The sequence below is a fragment of the Camelus dromedarius genome, chromosome X, assembly GCF_036321535.1.
Source record: "Camelus dromedarius isolate mCamDro1 chromosome X, mCamDro1.pat, whole genome shotgun sequence".
In the NCBI taxonomy this organism is placed as follows: domain Eukaryota; kingdom Metazoa; phylum Chordata; class Mammalia; order Artiodactyla; family Camelidae; genus Camelus; species Camelus dromedarius.
In genome coordinates, this window is record NC_087472.1 from 25,849,794 (window position 1) to 25,873,711 (window position 23,918).

General features: G+C 41.1%; 1 protein-coding gene across 1 annotated transcript in view; it reads left to right on the top strand.

The window, feature by feature from the left end:
• KIAA1210 (KIAA1210 ortholog) overlaps positions 1–23,918 on the top strand; it is a 57,739-nt gene that overhangs the window by 13,355 nt on the left and 20,466 nt on the right. Inside the window, exons 2-6 of the mRNA XM_064482810.1 lie at positions 6,290–6,360; positions 12,050–12,218; positions 15,620–15,746; positions 16,067–16,165; positions 19,666–19,821. Of these exons, the coding sequence (XP_064338880.1) occupies positions 6,290–6,360; positions 12,050–12,218; positions 15,620–15,746; positions 16,067–16,165; positions 19,666–19,821 (622 nt within the window). The remainder of the gene's footprint in view (positions 1–6,289; positions 6,361–12,049; positions 12,219–15,619; positions 15,747–16,066; positions 16,166–19,665; positions 19,822–23,918) is intronic.

Sequence of the window (23,918 nt, forward strand, 5' to 3'; positions counted from 1 at the left end):
TGAAGGCCTCTCATCATTTACTGAATAAGAAGTTACGTTATTTCCTTTTTCTTTACTCAGGTGGCCAGCTTTTTCATGGGACTTCATGCAGAGGGGTCTTTTGCTGCAAGTCCACCCCCCACATGTTTTTAAACATTGTCCCCATATGTATGAAAAAGGGGACCTTTTCCCCTACTGATTCTGATTTGTCACTGCAACACCCCCCCAACTCCTCATTCATCCATCCATAAAAACACGTGGTGAACATCTTCTGCGTGTCTGGTGCCAGGCACCGGTGATCTCTAGATAAGCGACATGTGGTCCCTGTCTTCAAGGGGTTATCAGCTATGATGGAGGTAGGTACAAAGGGTGAGAGCATGGGGCAAGGGTGGTAACCTTTGAGCTGGATTTTGAAGAATGTGTAGGATTTCAAGGATGTGGGGATTAGGGAGGTCATGTTCCAGGCCAAGTGGACAGCCTGTGCAGAGCGCAGAGAATGGAAAAGAACATGGTGTGTTTAGGGAATGACTGATGATTCTGGAAGACCAAACATGAGGGTGCGGGTTGGGGTGGACTGCTGGTAAAAGGGAGGGGGGCTGAGAACAGCGGGTTTTTGAGAGCTTTGAGTGTTCAGAACTTGGCTTTCATCCCACAGGCAGCAGGAAGTTGGGGAACTAGTTTAAGCTCATGGTCAGATGGGTATTTTAGAGAGAACATTGTGACTTTTTTTGAGATACCAATGAGGTGACTGTAGTTTTTGCTAAATATCATAAATAAAAATAGAGACCAGAGGAGCCAGTGCCAAGGCCACTATTAAAGAACCCTGGTGTAATTAAGGAACAAATTCACTTGAAACTTAGATGAGCCATAATGAGACACAGAAAAGAAATACAATTTTCTCCTCTGTGAGGAGATATTGGGGAAGCAAAGCTCTGGCTAATATGGTCAGCCTGGGGTACACGGAAAGACGTTTTGCCAGTGGTGGTGGCTGTCAAGTAGGATGAGGCAGGGGATCTGTTCCTGAAACCTCCTCCAGGAGGATTTGGGACTAACCCCACTAATCGGGCTCTGCCCCCGGGGACCCTGTGGCTGGGACACCTGGGGGTGGGCTCTCTGTACCAAGGACAAGAGGGGCCAGAGTGCTTGATTCTGCGCAGGTGAATAACCTAGGGCCAGGGCCCACGCCCACTTTGCCAGAAGGGAAGGCAGGTCCTGCTCAGTTGGGAAATAAGGATAATTATCCTCCTAGATAGCATGCCTCTGTTTCTAAGAAATTTCTGACCACAAAGATGATTCTTCCATTACTTCTCCTTCTTTTATTGACGTTAGGCATTTACCAAGTGCCTGTGGTGTACCAGGTCCCATTGTAGGTGCTGGGAGATCCAGGGATGAACACAAGGGACAAGGCCCCTGCCTTAATGAAGTTTACATTCTAGTAGAGGAGACAGACAAGAAATTGCAATTAAATTAATACAGATGATCATTTCAGATAGTGATGAGTGCTATGAAGATGTTAGTAAGGGATAATGGGATGGAGAGAGACTAGAGGCTTTAACTAGGAGCATCATGGAGGTCCTCTCATTAATGTTTGAGCTGACTTGAAGGTTGTAAAGGAGTCAGCCTTGCTGCTAGCTGGGAAGGAACCCTTCCGGCAGAGGGAGCAGCAAATGCAAAGATCCCAAGATGGAAAGGGGCGGAGTGTGTTGGGGATTAGCCAAGGCCAGGGAGAAGGCAAGGGGAAGGCCAGTGAGGCTGGAGCTGAGGGAGAAAGTAGGAGGGTAGCAGGACTGGTGACTCGGGAAAGGAGCATGGGCAGAGGGCCAGATCACATAAAACCCAGAAAGAGTGAGTGTCAGGGGAACCAAGGGTCTACTATGCACTGTTAGGTGAAGATGTTGACTAGGCAGTTATAGGAAGAATATGGAGTTCGGGGAAGTGGTCTAGTCTGGAGATAGATATTTTGGAGGCCAGTGAAGAGATAGTATTTATAAGGCCTGAATGAGATTATCTACAAGATGGTAGTCACTAGCCCCATGTGACTATTGAGCACTTGGAACGTGGCTAGCCTGAATTGAGATGTACTCTACGTGTAAAATACAAACCAGACTTCAGAGACTTCGTATGAAAAAAGAATAAAATAGTTCATTGATATTATTTTTATAATGATTATATGTGGAAATGATAATATTTTGATTCTATTGAGTGAAATAAAATATATTATTAAAAGTGATTTCACCTGTTTCTTTTTAATTTAATTTATCATTATTTGGGGGGGAGGTAATTAGGTTTACTTATTTATTTATTTTTTAGAGGAGGTACTGGGGATTGAACCCAGGACCTCATGCATGCTAAGCATGTGCTCTATCACTTGAGCTATACCCTCCCCTACCTGTTTCTTTTTGTCTTTTTATTTTTTTAATTTTTAAAAATTAAAAAAAATTTTTTAACTTTTTAAATTGAGTTATAGTCATTTTACAATGTTGTGTCAAATTCCAGTGTAGAGCACAATTTTTCAGTTATACATGAACATACATATATTCATTGTCACATTTTTTTTTGCCGTGAGCTACCACAAGATCTTGTATATATTTCCCTGTGTTATACAGTATAATCTTGTTGTCTTTCTAGATATGGCTACTAGAAAATTTAAAATTACATATGTGTCTTGCAACTGTGGCTCCCATAAACATTTCTATTTAATGGCGCTGGTCTAGGAAATGACTGTAGATAAAGAAAAGGGCCAAGGGTAGAGGCCTAGGGTGCTACAACATTTCAAATACAGGGAAAGGAGAAAGATACAGCAAAGAAGGTTGAAAAGGGCCAGCCAATGAGGTAGGAGAACCATCAAGGGAGTGTGGTGTTTAGAAAGGCAACTGATAAAATTATTCAAAAAAGAGGGAGTGTCAGATGCTGTTGGGAGGTCAAGTAACTGATGGTTGGTTCCAACGAGAGAAATTTTGGTGGTGTAGTTTGGAAGCAGTTGGATCTGGAAGGCCGGCTGGAGGGAGCTCAAAAGAATAAGAAGTGAAGACATAAGGGCAGTATGTATATATAACTCTTTTGAGTTGGGCTTTAAAGAGATGCAGAGAATTGAATGGTAACAGGAAGAGGATTTTGAATCAAGGGGAGGTTTGTGTGTTTTGTTGTGGTTATTGGTTGGTTTGTTTGGAAAGGAAGACTGCTCAGCTGATGGTGGTACTGTCCTCAGGGACCTTGGGGTCCAGTTGGGGAAATGAGGCAAGTATGCCTGAAAGACTTTGAGACAGTCTAAACTCAAAAGTTAGTTAAATCGAATGATTCTGTTAGCGCGACAGGAATGCAGGTGCTGCCACGATGCCCTCTTTCTTTGTTCTCCCTTTGTCTCTCATAGTTTTCTCTTTGGTTGTTGTTTCCCTTTCTTCTTCTACCCCTGACAGTGGTGGGTCAAAAACAATGTTAGCCTGCCGTGCACGTGGCCTGCTATTTTGGAAAATGGGCTCCTTTTCCACGGGCTTCTCCAAAGCTCAGGAGTAGTTTATTTCCACAGTGTCTAAGTAACCTTTCTCAGTGGCAGAGGCAGGGTGCTGCCATGTTTATTAAGATGGTCCGGGAACTCATCAGTGATGTGAACTGTTCCTGGCCCAAAGAATCCTCCTGTTCTGTTCAATTTCTGAAGGGCTTCTGAATTTCCCTACCCCTTTGCTCTTTCCAGATCTCCAGATGAAACGTGTGTGTGTGTGTGTGTGTGTGTGTGTGTGTGTGTGTGTGTGTGTGTGTGTATGGTAATTAGTGAGCATTGTGTGGGCCTGGCGTTGTCATCTTCAGGCAGAGTTGTGATATTGGCTCATAGAGTTTGAGTGACTTGAATAAAGTATCAATACCTTGCAACCAAAGCCCCCCTGGAACACACTCGTCGTTAAACAAGCCGGGTTGATTATTCATGGCAGTGGGAGAGACACACTGTGGGGAACACCAGGACTTCTCAGGGGAGGGTCTGATGCCATTTTGACACAAGGACCTGGACCCTGTCAGCTCTCACTGAGGTTTGGAAGCTTTTGCTTTCCAAGGCCTCAGTCACTCTCAGTGGGTATCTTCTCAAGTTGGCCTTAACTTCAAGGCCTGTGGTCACCCCTCTCTAGCTCCAGAGATGTATCAGGGGCTTACAACTAGACAGCAGCACAGACTGGGCCTTGGGCCCTTCCATGAACTAACAATGGCAGCTTGACTATTTGTGGGAGCAAAACAGATCTGGGATTGGAAGAGGGGCTCCAAAACCTACTTAGTCCCACTTGATGTACTTGACTCACTCACATCCAGACCCCAGGGGGAACTATTGTGAGGGCAGTCTCTGCCTGCCTCTCCCCAGGGCTCTTGCTGTGTGTGCATGGAGCATCCTTTCTCTGGGTGATGGTGCTGATCAGGCCCCCTCCCCTCCACACACAAATTCCCATAAAAAAAGTCAGTGTTGATTTATAAAGGTTTGGTGATCAACTGACATGCTTCCCTGGACTGTCATCCCTAGCTTTAGCTAGAAGGCTAGACTGAATGGAAATTTTACGGTTGATGCTCAGTTGATTATCGGCACTAATGGAAAGGAGCACAGGGACAGATAATTCTCCCATGACATAGAATCAGAGTCCTGGGAGAATTCCCCTTTTGATGGTCACTTCGGTTGTTTCCCATTTGGGGCTACTTAAAACAATGCTGTGATAAACATTCTTGTGTGCATATTTTTGTGTACAAGTGTGAGTATATCTACAGGGTAAAATTCTAGCAGAGATGCTACTGGGTCAAAAAGTATGTGTAGCTTTAAAATTTTTGCTACTGTGAAATTGTTCTTTAGAGAGCAGTTTACACTCCATAATGTATGAGAGTGTCCATTTTCCTCATCCTTGTCAACATGGAACATCCTCAAAATGAAAACTTTTTGACAATCTGATAGGCAAAAATGTTAACTTGATTTTTTTGGGGAGGGAGAGGTAATTGGGTTTATTTATTTATTCATTTATTTTTAAATATATTTTTATTGAAGTAGTCAGTTTACAGTGTTGTGTCAATTTCTGGTGTACAGCACAACACTTCAGTCATATAGGAACATACATACATTTGTTCTCACAGTCTTCACCATAAGTTACTACAAGATATTGAATATAGTTCCCTGTGCTATACAGTATGAACTTGTTGTTTATCCATTTTATATATACTAGTTAGTATCCGAAAATCTCAAACTCCCAATTAATCCCTTCCCACCCCCTTCCCCCTGGTAACCATAAGTTTGTTTTCTACGTCTGTGAGTCTGTTTCTGTTTTGTAGGTAAGTTCATTTGTCTTTTCTTTTTAGATTCCACATATAAGTGATATCATGTGGTATTTTTCTTTCTCTTTCTGGATTACTATTCATTTATTTTTAATGGAGGTACTGGGGATTGAACTGAGGACCTTGGCTCTCTACCACTGAGTTATGCCCTCCCGCAGACCCCACTTTAACTTGATATTTTGATTTACGTTTCTTTATTTTTGAGTAGGATTGAGCCTTCCTTTATGGATTTCTTTTTCTATAAACTGCCTGTTGTAGCCTTTGCTCCATTTTATAGCGACTTGTTTGTCTTTTGTTGATTGATATGCACTCGAAAAATTCAGAAAATTGGCCCCTATATCTCTATTTGTTCTAAGTATTGCTTCCTAGTTTGTTCTTCTTTTGTTGACTCTTTCCCTTTTTTTGACCAAAAGTTTAAAAATTTTATGTGGTCAAATATGTCAATTTTTTTCTTTATGACTTATCAATACCATTTTGTCTCCCTGGGCATGCCCATGAGTAGTAACGGGCCTCCAAATCGAATGGACCCCGACACAAAGCAATAGGTCAGGTTTTATACAACTGTCTTTGTTTTTGGAAGCATAACAGCTTTATTGAGCTATACTTCACATACTATCTAATTTATCAATTTAAAGTATACAATTCAGTGTTTTTTTTTTAATATAGTCAAAGATTTGTGCAATCTTCATCACAATTAATTTTAGGACATTGTCATCACCTCCAAAAGAAACGCTGTGCTCTATCGCTCAAAAAAAAACACCCCTCTTCCTCCAGCCCTAAGCAAGACACTTTCTGTGTCCATGTGTTTGCCTATTCTGAAAATTTCATACAAATAGAATCATTGTCTTTTTTTTAAGGAAGGATAATTCTCTCTAATGGCAATTCACTTTGTATATTTTTCTTGCCTAGTTTAAGGAACTAACTGAAGGATAAGGGGTAGGGTAAAATGATGATGTTATGTCCTGGATATCAAACAATCTTTTGTGCTTTTCTTTTGCTCTATATTTTATTTTAGTGATCTTACTATGGCTGAATCACTAAGTGAAGTTTCTGGCAGTGTGGAAGTTCTGGAGGCCAGTGATGAGGGTAAGTCACCCAATAAAATCCTGATAACTAGAACCAGATTTGTTTACTGTGTTGAACCCCTAGGAAGAAGAATCAAGTCACAAGAAAACAAGTTCATATCAAATTTTTAATAACACTAGACTCAGTCCACATTTACTTTTCCATCTTCTAGTCTCTTCTCTTTTACCTCCAACTCTGATAGTCAGAAAAGGTTTGTCTAGCAAGGCCTTGCAATCTTCTTGGTGGATGGTTACCAGGTTCTGGTTACTAAAGCAGGAGAAATATTTCTGCTTAATCAGAAAAAAAATCAGAGCAGGCCATGATTGAAGTGATTCAAGTGAGGTTTTACTGTAGATAGTAATCCAGATTTAACCAACAGATAAAGTTGTAATTTGAAGAGTAAAGGAGGGGATAGAAATGAAAGATGCCACTGTAGGCTTCTGTTAAATAGGAATCAATTTACAAAATTTTCTTTTTGCAAAATTACTCAGATGTGTATCCATTGCCTAAATTATGATGCCACCTGTGAGTGGTAGGAGACCATGGGTGGGATGATAGACAGGCAGAAGTCACCAAACAGTGATAAGCTTTATTGACACAAAAAAAGGGAGGGGGAAGGAAATGAACCATATGAAATGAGACATTGAATTTCAAGACAGAACTGAATTTAACAGTTCACTGGATTGTTTGTCAATTTTTGCTGAGTTTTCTTACTAGTGTGTGGTGCAGAAGACTTGATCTGGAAGGGCAGTGAGAGGGGAAACTTCTTGGGGCTTCCTGGAACCCTGACATCACTGATGATTTGAGGCCGGGGGTCCTGAGCCAGGTGCATGGATCCTTGAGGGCAGAGCTTGGGGATTCATCTCTGTGTCACCATTGTTTAGTATTGGGTCTCAGAGAGAGTGATTAGACACTCAAAAGTATTTAATCAATGAATGAATAGATACCTGAATGATAGTCCTCCTCACCAAGGCAGCCCCAATTACCAAACCAACTGATGTATCTTTTGGGATATGAGCTAGACAGATACTTACAAAAGAAGGTGGCGATGCGGTGCGTCTTGATGGAGAATGGAGGTAAGGAAATGCCTTTTCTCTGTTCCCAAGTTTTTTTTAAGGAGCCAAACATTTGGGTACATTATTAGTATTAGCCATTGCTAGCCAGAGAATAATGTGGCTGTTGAGAGGATGAAGGGAAGAACGGCTAGTTAGGAGAGTTTTCCTTGCAAGCAGCAATGCAAGAGAACAAGGTCACCATGATGTGACGTGCTTTGAAAGCTCATCAAGTTCAACCTGGATGGGCTGCCTATGTGCATGGTAGAGAAGCAAATGTACAACCCAGAAACAATGATTTCTTCATTGGATTTAACAGTGTTTTCTTCTGGTGAGGAGGTAGGGGACTGCCTTCCAGGGGCCGTTTTCTGCCATGTGATGCACTGCAGACGCTCAGTGGTTGAGGATGTTGAAAGCTACTGCCTTTTTGGGAATACATTGTCCTTGGACTTGGCCAGAGATGTCAATGGCTTTGGTAGAGAAGTCCAGACAGCTGTCATCTCTCAGCTGTCAGCTCACTGACCACCACCGCTGTAGTTCACGGGGATATAAATCACCCAGTGTACAGGTGACCTACATAAACATTACTGGTACAAATGTGGGTTTTGATCCAAACCTGCTGTCTAGGTCTATCTATCCTTTACACTTTCAGCAGCTTTGGAAACCAGCCCACACAGGGCTCAGCTGCTGACAATTTAAAGGCACCCCTTTACAAAAGAAAACTTGAAAGGCTACTTTATACCATTGAATATATGGCAACTGTCTTGGACTCCATTAGGGTTTCAAAAGCAACATAGCACATGGACAGTTCCCAGCTTTGTGCCTCACTCCCAGGGTCTCCCATGCGGTCTGACGCGTTTGGAGTAGGAAGGTCTCCTAAGCCAGAGCAGGCTAGAGACTTGGACTCTTGCAGCTTAACTGGATGTCTGGCAATGGGTTGCTCAGTAAGGCTGTGTCCAGCTTTCTACTGCCCTAGATCAATGGCAGCCCACCCACCCTGTGTGGCGGTTACCATCTCTTGGTGTCTTCCAAGCTCCCCACCAACAAAGCTATCCCACCACTATACCCAGAGCTACCCCAGAGGGAGGAAAGGAAACATTCTTTGCCTCCTAGTGGCCATGATTGAAACAGACAGGCATTGCTTAAGGTATTTTGAATCCTCCTAGGAAAATAAGTTGTTTCAGCTGAGCAAAAATGGAAGATTGGGGGAACATTGGAATATACACATATTAATTTTTAGCACTTGTTACAGTTCTAATGTCACTAGTCGTTTGGTTAATTTAGGAACATAAAAATCTGTTTATGCATAATTGTGTTCGTTCCTACAATGATTATGTTTGGTACACTCAGTTTTACAGCCTGAAAAGTTTATTGCAAGTGTTTTTACTCAGTTGCTACGTGTCTGTAGATTGTGTCACCTGCTGATTCTTTCCCTTCTGTCTTTGCTGGTTTGTGAGAAGCAGGTTTGCAACTCTAAATCCTCTAGCTTTGCCCTCCTCCCTTCCATTCTGGGATTTCAAAGCAAGAAGGGCAATCATCACGATGTTTCCAAACACTCTGAGCGTAAAGTTGTTCTCCTTTCAGAAGGCCAGGAGATCCACCTGTCAAGAATCAATACACCTCATTCCTTCCGTTTGAAAAATGGCAATGCCTGCAAAGGCTCCTTTCTGTTTGTGAGGGGACACCACCCAGTTCATCCTCACCAGGCAGGAATGATTTAGCGATGTGTTTGAGCTGGCACCCACTGGCTTGGGAGTTTGTGCACATCTCTTTGACATTGACCGTGTTGGGAGTCTATACCATTTAAATGGGCAAATATGAAATATTACAAATAAGGACATTTCCCCCAGAGATCCAGTTGGTAAATATTTTCCAGCAAAAAACTGATTATAGTAATTAGTTTAGTATCATAATCACGATTTTACATAAAAATCTAACTATTTCATAGATTAGAAATCATTTCGGGGTGGGGAGATTAAGAATGAAGGCCAGAGAGCAAAACAGAGATTATTTTAGAGCCAGCCTACTCTGTCCTGTATACTTTTCAGTACTTTCACGTTGAATCCTCACAGAAGTTCTATGAAGTCAAATATCATTTTAAATAATTTAATTTATTATCATAGAAATGAGTTTAATTTTTCCTAAAAAAAAATTAAAGAAGGCAACTTGGGAAAATACATGTTTCGTGTTGTATCTTCAGGCTTTATTCTGTCTATCTCAAGGTAGAATTGCCAAGTTTATCCCACCCATAACCCTGTATAGGTACATCCTAGCAGATGAGAAATTCCTCATGTCCTCCCAAAGTGAAGTTACTTAAGCAACGATTATCAAGCACACAATCCTACAATCTTCTTTCATCGCCCCACCCCATGCTGGCTTCTGCTTCTAATCCATGTGTATTTTAGAGTTCAATGTATCTCCTGAGTTATAGATATGGGGAGCTGCCTCTTATCTATAGTTAGATTAGATGGATAGAATTGATAGAACAATGCTACAGGTAGAATGGAATCCAGTCTTAATAGACCATGATTGTTCCCCTAATTCTAGCTCAGATTTATTAGCATTTACTACATGCCAGCTCCTATGCCAAGCTCTTTACTGCATTATTTACAATTTACATCAATCCCAATAAGGGCCAGTGTTTAAGTTACAGGATGCTTAAGGGTGGCTCTGCTCAGTGATTTCAATTTAAGGGAAGTGACATGCTGAGTTGCACCCCTCAATGGACTCAGTTGTCTCTCGAGTGCTACTGCATGCTTTGCACTGTGCTGGTTACTATTTATTTATTTAGTTAGTTATCTACTTATTTATTTTAATGGAGTTACTGGGAATTGAACCCAGGACCTCATGCATGCTATCCTACCACTGAGCTGTTTCCCTCCCCTTGCACTATACTAGTTACTAAAGAGGGCCTGCCTGCAGCCTTGATGTGGGGGATGGGAGCTAAGACATAGAACTGTATCTTATCCTTTTCTCATTGAGATCCAAAACACAGTAAGTGCTTGATCTTAATAAATGTTTGTTGAATAGGTGAAGGAAGGAATAAATGAATGCACAGATTGGAGAACATTCCGATGCAAAACTTGTGGTGCCAACAGTCTAGGTTTATGTGTACAGAGAGGAGCATGAATTGTAGTAATGGTGGACTTCAGGCCGGCCTGGAAGCTTAGAAACCTTTCTAATAGGCAGGCCCAGGAATAATCAGTACACAAATAGACCATCGCATTTCAGAGCTAGAAGGAACCCTATTTCAGCATTTCCCAAGGTGCGTTTTGCCAAACATTCTGCACACATGCATTTGGGAAATAGTATCGTTGTCCATTTGCTTGGAGCTTCACCATACACATAGGCATGTTGAAGTTTCAGAAAAGTCTTGTTGGAAAGCAGACCCCCTTTTTATGCAGTACACCTATGAGTATCCCTCTGAACACACTCTGGGAGATGCTGATTAGTGTGATCCCCTCATTTTCCTGCTGAACCCCAAGGTCCCAGAGCTAACTGATAGCAGAGCCAAGCCAAAAGATTCCAGAATTTTCTGAATCTTAGGAGGTTCTTTCCATCACACCACTAAGTCTTTCTAATGGCAGCCATGTCGGCAACTCCCTTGGCTCGGCCCTTCACTGCCAGTGCAGCATTGCAGGGACCAGACTGTCGGGAATTGGAATGAGACAGCTGAGTTGGTGAATGATTGCATGTGAAAGCAGTAAGAGCTGCTTCCTTCCCTGTGAACAATGCAGCATGAACTCCCCTCCCTTTTCCCCTCTTCTACTGAGCCCCGTAAAGGTATACGTGCTTATTAGGAAACTCAAGAGAGTCCAGACAGAGCCTTGGGGGCATTTAAAGCTCACATTCCTCACTGCTGCCTTTTTTTTAATTATTATTATTCTAGATAGAGCAAATTTTCAATTATCTGCCTGTGCAGAGGGCAGCAGCCCTGTAGATCATCTGAACCAATCAGCAATAATTGAAGCACACACACAATGCACATAATACACAAACACACCCCTCCCTTGCAAAACCCTTTGGTATCTGATTTCATCAAACCTTTTGCAGAGGCAGCTTCATTGCCCAGCAGCCCTTTCTTCCCAATTCCCAGACCTCTCCCCTGCTCATAAATTCCTTCCTTGAGGACATCTTCCCTGAATGTACCAACCCCACTGCATCACTCCTTGGGTCTGCATCCTTTCAGCACACAGGTTGGGCAGTACCAACTCCCACATGGATGTCACGTGTGGAAACTTGGCTTCCCAACTGGATCGTGATTCCTCCAGCCACTAGGGGGAAGTCGGGGCTGGGGGGAGCAAGTTCTTATATTGGCTCATTAATGGCTGCATATGAATGCACTTCTTAGGGCTGGAAAGAGGTGTGTGTTTATAGTTGAAATTGAGAGGGAAGCGAATAGCCAGTGAGTTTGGCCTGAAGAGAGGCTGTCCAAAGACCACAAGCTTCTCCTTTCAGCAGAAACTCAGACTCTTCGCTATTGAGTTACTAAGAAGAGACCAAACCAGACGAGTGGTGCTGTGGGCACTGGGGCCGAGGCCTGAGACCTGCAGGACCTCTGGGATCCCAGTCCTCGTTCCTGCCATGAAGGCCCTGATTCCTCTCCGATCTTCCCCTCTACCATCACACTCTGTCTCACTTCCATGTCTAACTTCTAGGAAAGAAGAAATCCAAATTTAAAGCCTTGAAGAGTTTTTTTGGCAAGAAGAAGAAAAAAGAGCCCGAAGAGGCCCAGGGAGAGAGGAGGCTCCAACCAAGCTTGTCCAGCAGCAATATCAACATCTCTTCTCTGAAGCCAATTCAGGAAGATCAACAAAGCAAGCCGAGGTAAAGTGGGTAGGGGTAGAGAAGGAGAGGGGCAGGGCAAGGGGCAGGTAGCTGGATCTAGCTCCCCCTTTGGCAGACAAATCACCAGCAGGCCTTTGGTCCCAGGGACTCTTGGCCTCCTTGCCTGTGGGAGCTGGGTCTGCAGCCATTGCCAATGCAGCCATGTCCTGGGGGCCTTGCTCTGTGCTCATATATACATGCTTGTTGTCACGGCAAATGCACAGCCCACTCCCCGAGAGCACTGGATGAGAGGGTGCAGGTAGGTCAGGGAAACCCTTCCCTGTCACAGCTATAACACCTTGAGATATGGGGCCTACCACTTGTGAGGAGCTGGAGGCCTCTGTTTCATCAGGTAAGGATCCCCTACATCATTCAGGAAGCTTGATCTGGTTCTCTTGACTAGCCTTCAGATTCCAGGTCTCGTCATGTATGATTAAAGTCTTAGGTAGTGAAGCCATCTCGCTGGGTTGGGGCATAAGCATGAAATCACTGTGTTCATGTCAAACAAGCAAGCAAGCAAAGAACCCCAATTCATTTCTCCCTCCATCCCAGGAGACTGGGGGAAGTGCTGTGACTGGTCATAGCAGGTATGGGGAAGACCGTTTCTCAGTCTCTGCTGCCAGTCCTGTTCAAGAGTTCATCTGTGAAGCCCCAACTTCCACATCCTATTATGGAAAATCTGGATTCCCAGTACTCCCAGCTGTTTCTGAATCAATCAGACCCCCCCCCCCCACCATGGAGTTCCATTCGGGCCCGTTCCCCCAGCCTGAAACACCAGACTTATCTGGGCTCTCCACAGAGCTCATGTGTACTGCTATCCATTCGGTCAAGGCTTTGCTTGGAAGTAATGAGACAGCGAACACATTATACTACCCACTGACAGGCCTCCTTAAAAAGGCCCTTGATGAGTGCGTTGAATGTGAGGAATTTCAGAGAGCTTTGTTAGTGAGGGAGATGGTTTTGCACAGCGGGGCTTGTCTCATACCTCACAAATCACACCGTTACATACCACTGCCTTACAGGTCTAAGTGAGACTAAGATTAGCCCTACAAAAACCAGAGGGTGGGGTGGGAGAGGGGAGTTTGGGTTCACTCTGCTTTGTCTCTACAAATTAGCAAGGGTTGTCTCTACTCAAGTTCTACCTTCCCTATTTTTGATTGTCCCTCTCCCTCCAAAATGGTCCATTTAGTCTAATGCATTCTCCAGACGAAGAAGGTGTGTGTGCGCACACCTCTGCGGGGGCAAGAGGGGATGGTGTGAGTATAAGCACGCGAACTAGTTCATATATGAGGAATGGTGTTTTGGTAATGGTGTCTTCCAAGCTATGAACATAGGTTGTCTTTCCATTTATTCTGGTCTTCTTTAATTTTTTATTAGTGTTCTATAGTTTTCAGAATGTAAGTTTTACATACTTTTTGTTAAATTTATTCTGAGGTATATTATTCTTTTTCATTAAATTGTTAAAAATTGAAGTGTAGTTGACATACAATATTATGCTAGTTTCAGGTGTACAACATAGTGATTTGACAATCAAATACATTATGAAATAATCACCATGATAAGTCTAGTAGCCATCTGTGACCTTACAAAATCACTATAGTATTATTGACTATATTTTTTATGCTGTATCTTGTATCGCCATGACATTTATTTTATACCTGGATGTTTGTATCTCTTAATCCCCTTCACCTATTTCACCCAACCCCCTCCCCTCTGGCAGCCACCAGTTTGCTGTCTGTATCTAGAAGTCTGTTTTGTTTGTTTATGTTGTTTTTTAGATTTCACATATAAGTGAGATCATATGAGATCTTTCTGTGTCTAACTTACTTCACTTAGCATAATACCCTCTAGGTCCATCCATATTTTATTCTTTTTCATGGTATTGTAAATGGAAGTGTTTTCTTAATTTCACTTTCAGATTGTTCATTGCAACTTTATAGGAATACAATCCGTTTTTTTGTGTATTGGTCTTGTACCTGCAACCCTGATGAACTCGTTTATTAATTCTAGTGGTTTTTAATGGATTCCTTAGGAGTTTTATACACAGGATCATGTCATCTGTAATTAAAGATAATTTCACTTCTTCCTGTCCAACATGGATGCCTTTTACTTCATTTTCTTGCCTAATTTTCCTGGCTAGAACCTCCAGTACAATGCTGAATAGAAGTGGTGAGAGCAGACATCCTTGTCTTGTTCCTGATCTGAGGGAGAAAGCATCCATTCTTTCATCATTATGATATTATCTGTGGGTTTCTCACAGATGCTCTCCGTGAAGATTGAATATATTTTTCATGAAAAGGTGCTGGATTTTACAAATGCTTTTTCTGCATCTTTTGAAGTGACCATGTGGTTTTTGTTTTTATTCTATTGATATGGTATGTTACATTAATTGATTTTCACATATTAAAGTAACCTTGCATTCCTTGCAAGTCCTACTTGGGCCTAGTGTATAGTTCTTTTTATATGTTTCTGGATTCAGATTGCTAGTATTTTATTGAAGATTTTTGCACCTATATTCATAAGATATGTTGGTTTATAGTTTTCTTTTTTGTGATGTCTTTGGTTGAAATTTTTTAAAGATGAAATATATTTCTACATCCCCAAAGGAGTCTTTTGGCCTTTAGCCTTTCAATTGCTTCTAACTTTCCCCCCTGATTTGGCTTAATGTAATTGTCATCAACCTGGCTCCATTCCCAATCAGAAGGTACTTCCATCTGGGTTTAGCAGGCTGGAGCTGGGGGTGGTGTAGTGTGAGTGTAAGATGACTTTGAAAATAGGACAGATATATCACAGAACTCTTGTGTGAAAGAGGGAAAGACCTGGTGAATGAAAGTTTCCAGCATCTGGGCAGATATTTGATATTTTAAATCAAAACAAAAACACGAGAGAGAAATTGGGTGTAAAAGTTCTTTTATAACTCTCACCTTAATAATGGCAAGCTCAGGTCTTCCCTCGCATTCCACAGTGTTGCCACTATTGAATTGTATATTTTCAATGGGTGAATTGTATGGTATGTAGACTGTATCTCAATAAAGCTATTACATGAATAAGATATGTGTTGATCATTTAAAAATCAAAATTATGCAGAAGTACATAAAGTAGAAAACGAAAATACTCCTCCTGTTCCTAGTGCCATTCCTCAGGGGGAACCACCACGAACAATTTGGTGGATATCCTTCCAGACTTTATGAACATAAACTATACCTGTACGTAATATATCTGTATGTATTAAATGGGACCATATTATTCTTTATTTCTTTACTCAGTGTCTCACAGACAACTTTCTGTGTCAGCACGTATGCTTCTGAGGTGTCTCTGGTAGGCTGTATTATAGATGTACATATGTCTTTGGTTCCTATGGACCTTGGCTGCTTTCATAAGACCTTTTACTTCCTGTCCAGGGCCAAGAGCAGCATGAGGATCAAAGCCCTGTCCCATGACAGCATCTTCACTTTGGAGCCTGAACCTAAAAGATCAGCAAGCAAAACATACCCCTCTCCTGATGTCCAGAGAGGCAGACCTCTGCAGGTAATAGTGAACTCAAGTCTCATTGCCTAACTGAACTACTCCTCTTCCATTTCCTACTCCTATCCTGCCAAAAAACAAGGAGGGAGGAACTTGGACCTGCTTCTCAGCTGATTCTACCCCACTGTTGTAAACATTGGGCTGTTGTAAACATTGAATGAGAGAATATAGAAATATGTGATGTGCTTACCTAGTGTCCAGCACACCGTATGGCTATTATTACCATATTCACACCCCAAGAAATGCTTTAAGTATTATGACAGTGACATTCCACTGTTACTGTGCAGGCATTCCAACCCCCATGTTTTTTCTTTCTTCCACAGAGATCTCATGGTTTTAGAACTCTGCCTAGAGCTGGGACTGGTAGTATGCATGGAGCTGTGTTTGGAGCTGTGCCCCGAAATGTGCCCAAGAGCACGGAGGTAATAAAGTAGAATTGGCAGTATGGCAGCTGAGTCACAGAGATCGACCGATGCTTGAAATCTTGCTGTGCTACTTATTGGCTCTGTGACCTCAGGCTGACTGTTTAACCTTTCTGAGCCTCCTTGACCTTGTCTACAATGGCTATAATATTAATATCTACCTCACAGGATTGCTTGTGAGAATTGAATAAAGACTCAGAGAGAGATTAAAGAAATTGCTCAATCTCACCCATATAGTTAGTGGCAGACCTGGAAATCTGACCCAGATGTGTTGACCTCAAAACCCATGATCTTTTCACTACCCCAGCCTCTAAGATGTTCAGCTTCTCTGTTCCTGCCTCAACAGGAAGAAGGGTACATCTTTAGTCTCCGTAAAATGCAGCATGTACATAGGACAGTCTCTTCTGTCCAGCTAATCCTAACCATTGCTCAGTCATACTCTTCGGGAGCTCTGATCTAGAAATGCTCCAGGGGGAGCTAGAGATATTGCCAGGAAGATTATGCTTAGCGGCTGCCTTCCTCCTCTTGGCTCATGGGTTGGCTTATACTCAAAGAGCCCTATGTAACGGAAAAGGCCACACAAGGAGGAGCCCCTTATCCACCTGAAGGCTGATTATTTGCATTTGGCAAAAGGTAACTGGGGCTTATTTCTGATGTGCCTGCTTAAGACCCCACATCTCTTGTTCTGGTTTTCATGCTGTGTGTGGGAGTTCTGCTGGGTACTTTAGCCATGAAGGGTTGAGAAGCAACTCTGAGGGGGTTACCAGTGGTGCTGACCTTGTGGTTGTAAAGCAGCCCCTAGGTCAGCCAGCTGTTGCCCTCTTGCACTACAGCAAGAAAAGTCACTTCTGTGAACTTTCTAGTCTTCAGTTTTAAACGTCAACACCAGCTTTCGCTGGCCTCCACAGCTGCACTCCCTTGCCACCCAGCATACTTGGCCAAATGCCACGGGGTTATTTCTCATATTCAGAAAGGGGAAACTGGCTTCCTGGACTCCTCCTTCTTTCCCTCAACTCAGTCCCAGCAACAGAGAGACTCTTCCATTAAAAAAAAAAAAAAAGATAAGGAAAAAAATTCTAGGGCCATTTCCTCTCACAGCGAAGGGGAAAGCCACAATAGCCCAAAGACAAGTTTTCTTAAATGTCTGGTTTGGGCTCACACTTCACACTTTTGGCCTGCTTCCTTAGTCCCTCCCCTGGGAAACAGGGCTGAAGATGGAGTAGGGTGTTAACAGAAGCTGAGTCATCAACAACCAGGTTGACTTTTGTGTGGGAAACTTCCCTTAAGTGCCCAGGTGACAGCCTTAAATGACAGGGTAGTTGACAACGTTAAGTCAAGGGTCCTGACACACAGTGTTGCATCTTCTTATTATTGAATCAAACTGAATTCAGTAATTTAAGTACCTGGGGCAAATACGGAATTGGCCAATGGCTGGGTCCCTTGAAAGGGCAGGATTCTTAATGGAGTAAGTGATATTCAGAGCAACTGGGAGACTGGGAGAGAAAATCCAGGTATACAATTCTGTTAGAAATACCAAGATGGGGCCAGTTTTTTGTTTTGATCTGATAAATGTACACATTCCCCACCAGGAGGGGGTTTCAGCCCCCATAGGCATGTATTAGCGCTAGAGTTAACCAGTTATCCAAGCAGAAGAGGCGTGAGCAACCAAAGGAACCATAACTGATATAATGAGCCATTCACAGTTTTACTGCACCAGCATGCGTACTTAGACGTGCATGGATTCATCTTTGACAAGCATATGTGACTGCTAAATTTTTACCTGATGTCCTATCTGAAGTTTTAGGAATGGGTGCCTCAGTTGCTCTTCAAGACGTTTCACATTCTTTTTATTTGGGGACAAATAGATAAGAAGAGGTAATAGCAGATTATTAGCATCTTATTGTTGAATCAAACTGAATTCAGTAATTTAAGGACCTGACACTATAAAGCAGTTTTTCTAACTGCTCACAGACCTGGCTCTCCCTCTGCAGCCCCTCTTAAGGAAGTAGGCACACCATGTCTTCTGGTTGTTGCCTTTAAACTTCCTGAACTTGAGTCTGGGACACCCCTTTCCCAGCCTTTGTAGTTAGGAGACAGGAGTGCAGAGTGGTTAAGAACATAGGCTATAAAGGCAAGCAGACCTTTTCAAATGCTTGCTCTGCCACTGTGAGAGTTAGGGCCAGTCATGCCATTTCTCAGACCTGGATTTCCCCATTGATAGAAGGGAGACCACAAGAGCAAATGCTTCAGGGAATTGTAAGGTTCAAATGAAACACATCTATAGAGAGCACTCTCTCCCGCTTGGCAGGGAGAAAGATCTCAATTCAGTAACCTAATTCTCCACCTTAAGGAATTAGAATGAGAAAAGCAAACTAAACCCAAAGTTAACAAAAGAAAGGAAATAATAAAGATTAAAGCAGAGTAAATCCTTCAGTAGAAGTTAGCTGCCTTCAGTAGTAGTTAGGGCTTGGGGATGGTTAATCCTCGGTGTATCTTCTCAAGGGCCCCCAGTGGGGCCTGGTAGTAATAAGAAGGAACCTTAGACACTGGCCAGGACTGCCCCACAGGCAGAACCTCATTGTGGCCCCCTTTCTTTGGCTTTGAAAGTTTGACAAACATCTGTCCTGAGCAGGAGCAGAGCCCATGACAGAAGCAAGCATGTCAGCTCCATGACAACAAGGATTTTGTTTTGTTCAGTGTTATAGGCCCAGTGCCTAGAATGGATGTGGCCCAATGTACATGCTTAGCCAGTATTTGTTAAAGATAAAATCAAGGATTCTGGTCCACATCAAGAGGTCCATGGTGGGGACCAGTGCCTCAAATTCAAGTGTGCTATGACTTCAAACTGGAATCCACCAAATCAGTCTGCTGAGCCCAAGGAAAACACAAATAATCAATATCCCCTTAGGAAAACTGGTAAAGCATTTCTAATGAGGACTAGTTCTGTAGATTTTTCAATAAATCCCAGAAAATCAATCTTGCCAGGCTTAAGATAAATAAGCAACACCGTCAAGATTCAATTCAGACAATTCCTGGAATGATGGAATGATAGGAGTAAGGATTATAGTCTGGATGCCAAGCCCAGATTACAACCCAAAGTCTCACGCTCGCAAGACCAGGACTATCTAAAGACAGGGTCAAAATCAAAACAAAGATCAGACTCAAATAAGATTTGTAGTGATCAGACTCCAGTAAGATTTATAGTTAGCATCAGTAGGAGATAACACCAGGGTCCTGTTTTTGATCAAACAAGCAGTTTGAAGTTCCTGTCTTTGGGGATTGGCAAAAGTGTGCAGTGACCCAGAGAGTGAACCAAGGCTATCTGTCTTTGGTTTGAGTAGGTACCAAAAGCAAAGACAGGGAGGTAGGAGATTCTTGCCTTGGCTTGTTTTTTCACTTTGGGTTCTTAGCCCTTCAACCACTAAGCAACAAGAGAACATCAGTAATTTTGAGGAAGGCACATAAATTTTAACTTTTTCTTCTATCCTCTTCCTTGACAGATCCCACCACTGCGCCCACGCCAGGCCAGCAACAGCCCACCTCTTATCCGGTCTGACACAATCTCTAAGGACTCTGAAGAAAGCTCTGCTGATGAAGAGTCACCTAAGAGCCCACGAAAGAAGGTTTCTTCATACAAGGTCATGACATTGAAGAAGGTGAGTGTTAGCTCCATCCTAAGTGGCAGGTTGTGGGGCGGGGTTGGGGGAGTGTGAAGGGGAGTGGAGTGGTGGTGCACAGGTCAGGGGCATAATTTCTTCTTGCACTTTCTTTTCTCCTGCTGTAGCTGAATCCTGGGGAGGGGGATCATTTAAGGAAGGAGCTGTTGTTCTTAGCTTTTGATTTGCGTGGTGGTTTACATTTTCTGTCCAATTTTACAAGCCAAATAATCAACCCTTTAATTTATAAGCAATGGAAGACAGTATTTGTGGGAAAAAATTTACAGGTGTTTTCACTTATTTTGTGAAGAAAACAATAGAGATTTTTAGGAAGTGAAGTCTCTATAGTTTCCACTGTCAAAATCTCAAAGGTTAAGGCATGTAGTATTATTTGATAGACACATATCCATTGAAAAGATTGACACGAGAGTGCATATATGTGTATTTCATATGTCTTGGCTTTGCCAACCAAATAATACCTATCAACAATTGAAAAATTATTAGATTGTGCTCATCTCAACACTTCCATTCTCAGACTAATGTGTGGTTAATTTGACTGGTTGTTATTAAACTTGAGAGGGCTTTTAGAGTGAAGTAGAGTTTAGAACAATTATCCTTATGAACTAAAAAGTGAACAGAAAGGTAATTTATAATGAAGATAATTGGCCAGTCAGCACAAAACTCTGTCTGATGCTAAAAGAGCCTATGGAGGGAAACAGCCTTCAGTTAAAGATGTCAACAAAAAATCAATTAGGCTGGTGGTAGGTAGAATCAGGATGCTCACTGATTTATGAATTTAGGCTATGACTGTATTTTATGCACAATACTACTAAGTCAGATGAATTGGGACAGTTTGAATTGGTGGAAGGATTGAATTAGACAACTTTTTTATTATGGTAAAATACACATAACATTTGTCATGTTTAAGTGTACAATTTAGTGACATTCACAATGTACAATGTTGTGCAACCATCACCACTATCCAGTTTCAGAATAGCTTTGGTTCCCCATAAGGAAGCCTCATGCCCATTAAGTGGTCACTTATCATTCCTTCTCCTCTCAGCCCCTGGTAACCACTAATCTGCTGTTTCTGAATTTGCCTGTTCTGGATACTCCATGTAAATATAATCATACAATATATGACCTTTTGTGTCTGGCTCCTTTCAATTGGCATGTTTTTGAGGTTCATCCATGTTGTAGCACAGATCAATGCTTCAGTCCTTTTCAGTTGAATAATATGCCATTGTGTGGATGTCCCATGTTTACTTTAGCTATTCATCCATTGATGGACATTTGGGTTCTATCCACCTATTGCCTCTTGCGGATATTGCTGCTGTGAACATTCATGTACAAGTTTTTGTTTGACACCTGTTTTCAGTTCATTTGGGTATATACCTAAGAGTAGAACTGATGAGTCATATGGTAATTCTATGTTTAACTTTTTGAGGAAACACCAAACTGTTTCTCCCAGCAGCTACAGCACTTCACATTCCCACAAACTACATATGAGGGTTCCAATAGCTCCACATCCTGGCTAACACTTGTTACTTTCCTTTTTCTATATATAATCTTTCTAGTGTGTGTGAAGTCGTATCTCATTGTGGTTTTGACTTGCATTTCCCTAGTGACTAATGATGTGAAACACCTTTTCATGTGCTTACTGACCATTTGTATATCTTCTTAGGAGAAATGTTTATTTAAGTCCTTTGCCTATTTTTAAATTGGGTTGTTTGTTTTTTGTTGTTGTTGAATTGTAAGAGGTTTTTTTTTTTTATATATTCTGGATGCTAGATCCTTATCAGATATATGATTTGCAGGTATTTCCCCCATTCTGCGATTTGTCTTTTAACTTTATCAAGAGAACAAAATTGAATAAAATCTTTAAATTTTTGATGAAATCCAGTTTATTGATTTTTTTCCTTTTGGTACTTGTGCTTTTGGTGTCATATCTAAGAAACTGTTGCTAAATCTTAGATCATGGAGATTTACCTCATGTTTTCTTCTAAGAGTTTTAGCTATTCTGTTTAGGTCTTTGATCCATTTCGAGTTAATTTTTATATATGTGTGAGACAAGGGTCTAACTACATTCTTTTGCATGTGGCTATCCAGTTGTCCCAGCACCATTTTTTGTACAGACTATTCTTTCCTCCATTAAATGGTCTTGTCATCCTTTTGCAGATCAATTAACCATAGATGAATAGGTTTATTTCTGGGCTCTCAATTCTGTTCCACCAATCTATATGTCTCTGCTTATGCCAGTACTACACTGTCCTAATTACTGTAGCTTTGTAGTTAGGTTTGATTGAAATCAGGATGTGTAAGTCCTCCAATTTTGTTCTTTGTTTTCAAGATTTTTTTGGCTATTTGAGATCCCTTGCAATTCTGTATGAATTTTACAACCAGTTTTCCATATCTTAAAAAGACACTTTGGGATTTTGATAGGGATTGCATTGAATTTGTAGATCACTTTGGGGAGTATCACCATCTTAACATTAAGTTTTCCAATCTATGAACATGAGGTGTCTTTTTATTTCATTTATTTAGGTCTTTCATTTCTTTCAGCAATGTTTTATAGTTTAAAATGTACAAATCTTGCATCTCCTTGGTTAAATTTATTTATAATTATTTCATTATTTTTGATGTTATTATAAATGGAAGTGATTTCTTAATTACCCTTTTGAATTGTTCATGCCCAGTGTATAGTAATACAACTAATTTTTGTTTATTGATTTTGAATCTTTCAACTTTGATTAATTCATTTATTAACTCTAACAGATTTTGGGGGCTTTTCTATAATTTTCCTTTTTTAACTTGTTAATCTTTAAATTTCTTTTCTTCATAGTATGTCATTTTTATTGATTTCTCTATACAAATTTACTTGGTATTTTCTTCTTTCATGAGTATGCATATCCTATTTGGGATTTTTCCCCCAGACATCATAATTTTCAGTTCTAGGATTTCTATTTGGTTCCTTATTTTAATAGTTTCCATTTCTCTTTGAAACTCTCCATCTGATGATTCTTTATAACTGTAATGACTATACCTATATATAGAATTTTCTGTATATAAGATTATGTCATTTGTAAATAGAGATAGATTTACTTCTTCCTTTGCAATTTGTAGGCATTTTCTTTCTTTTCCTTGCCTAATTGCTCTGGCTAGAACTTTCAGTAGAATGTTGAATAAAAGTGGCAAAAGCAGACATCTTTGTTTTGTTCTTGGTCTTAGGGGAAAAGTTTCAGTCTATTACCATTAAGTATGATGCTAGCAATGGATTTTTCGTATATGCTTCTTATCCCTAACTTGTTAGGTGTTTTTAGCATAGAGGGTATTAGATTTCGTAAAATGCCTTTTTTACATCAGTTGGGGTGATCATGTTATTTTTTCTTTCATTCTATTAATATGGTATATTACATTAAGTGATTTTTATATGTTGAAACTCCTGGCAATTCTGGGATAAATCCCAGATGGTCATGATGTATGCCCTTAATATGCTGTTGGATTTGGTTTGCTAGTATTTTGCATGTGTATTCATGAGGGATATAGGTCTGTAGCATTCTTTTCCTGTGATGCCTTTATCTGGCTTTCGATAATGTTGACCTTATAGAATCAGGAAATGTTCCTTCTTTTATTTTTTTTAAAAAAATTTGTGAAGGATTGGTATTAATTCTTTACATGTTTGGTAGAATTCACCAGTGAAGCCATCTGGTCCTATTTTTTTCTTTGTTGGGAGGTTTTGATTACTGATTAAATTTCTTTGTTATAGGTCTATTCAGATTTTCTATGTCCTTTAAATTCAATTTTGGTAATTTAGATGTCTAAGAATTTATTCTTTTCACTTAGGATACCTACACAATTATTCATAGTACTGTCTTATAATCTTTTTTATTTCTGTAAGGTTTGTAGTAATTGTTCCCTTTCCGTTTTTTGGTGTTTTTTTTTTTTTTTTTTTTTGAGTAAAGGTAGATTTATTCAGAAAGATACATTGAAAGGCAAGAGAAAGGCCATGAAGTGTTGGGGTTGGGTGCTCAGATTAAAAGTAGGTGCACATTCCATAGACAGAATGTGGGCTGTCTCTGAAGAGGGAGAGACAGGGG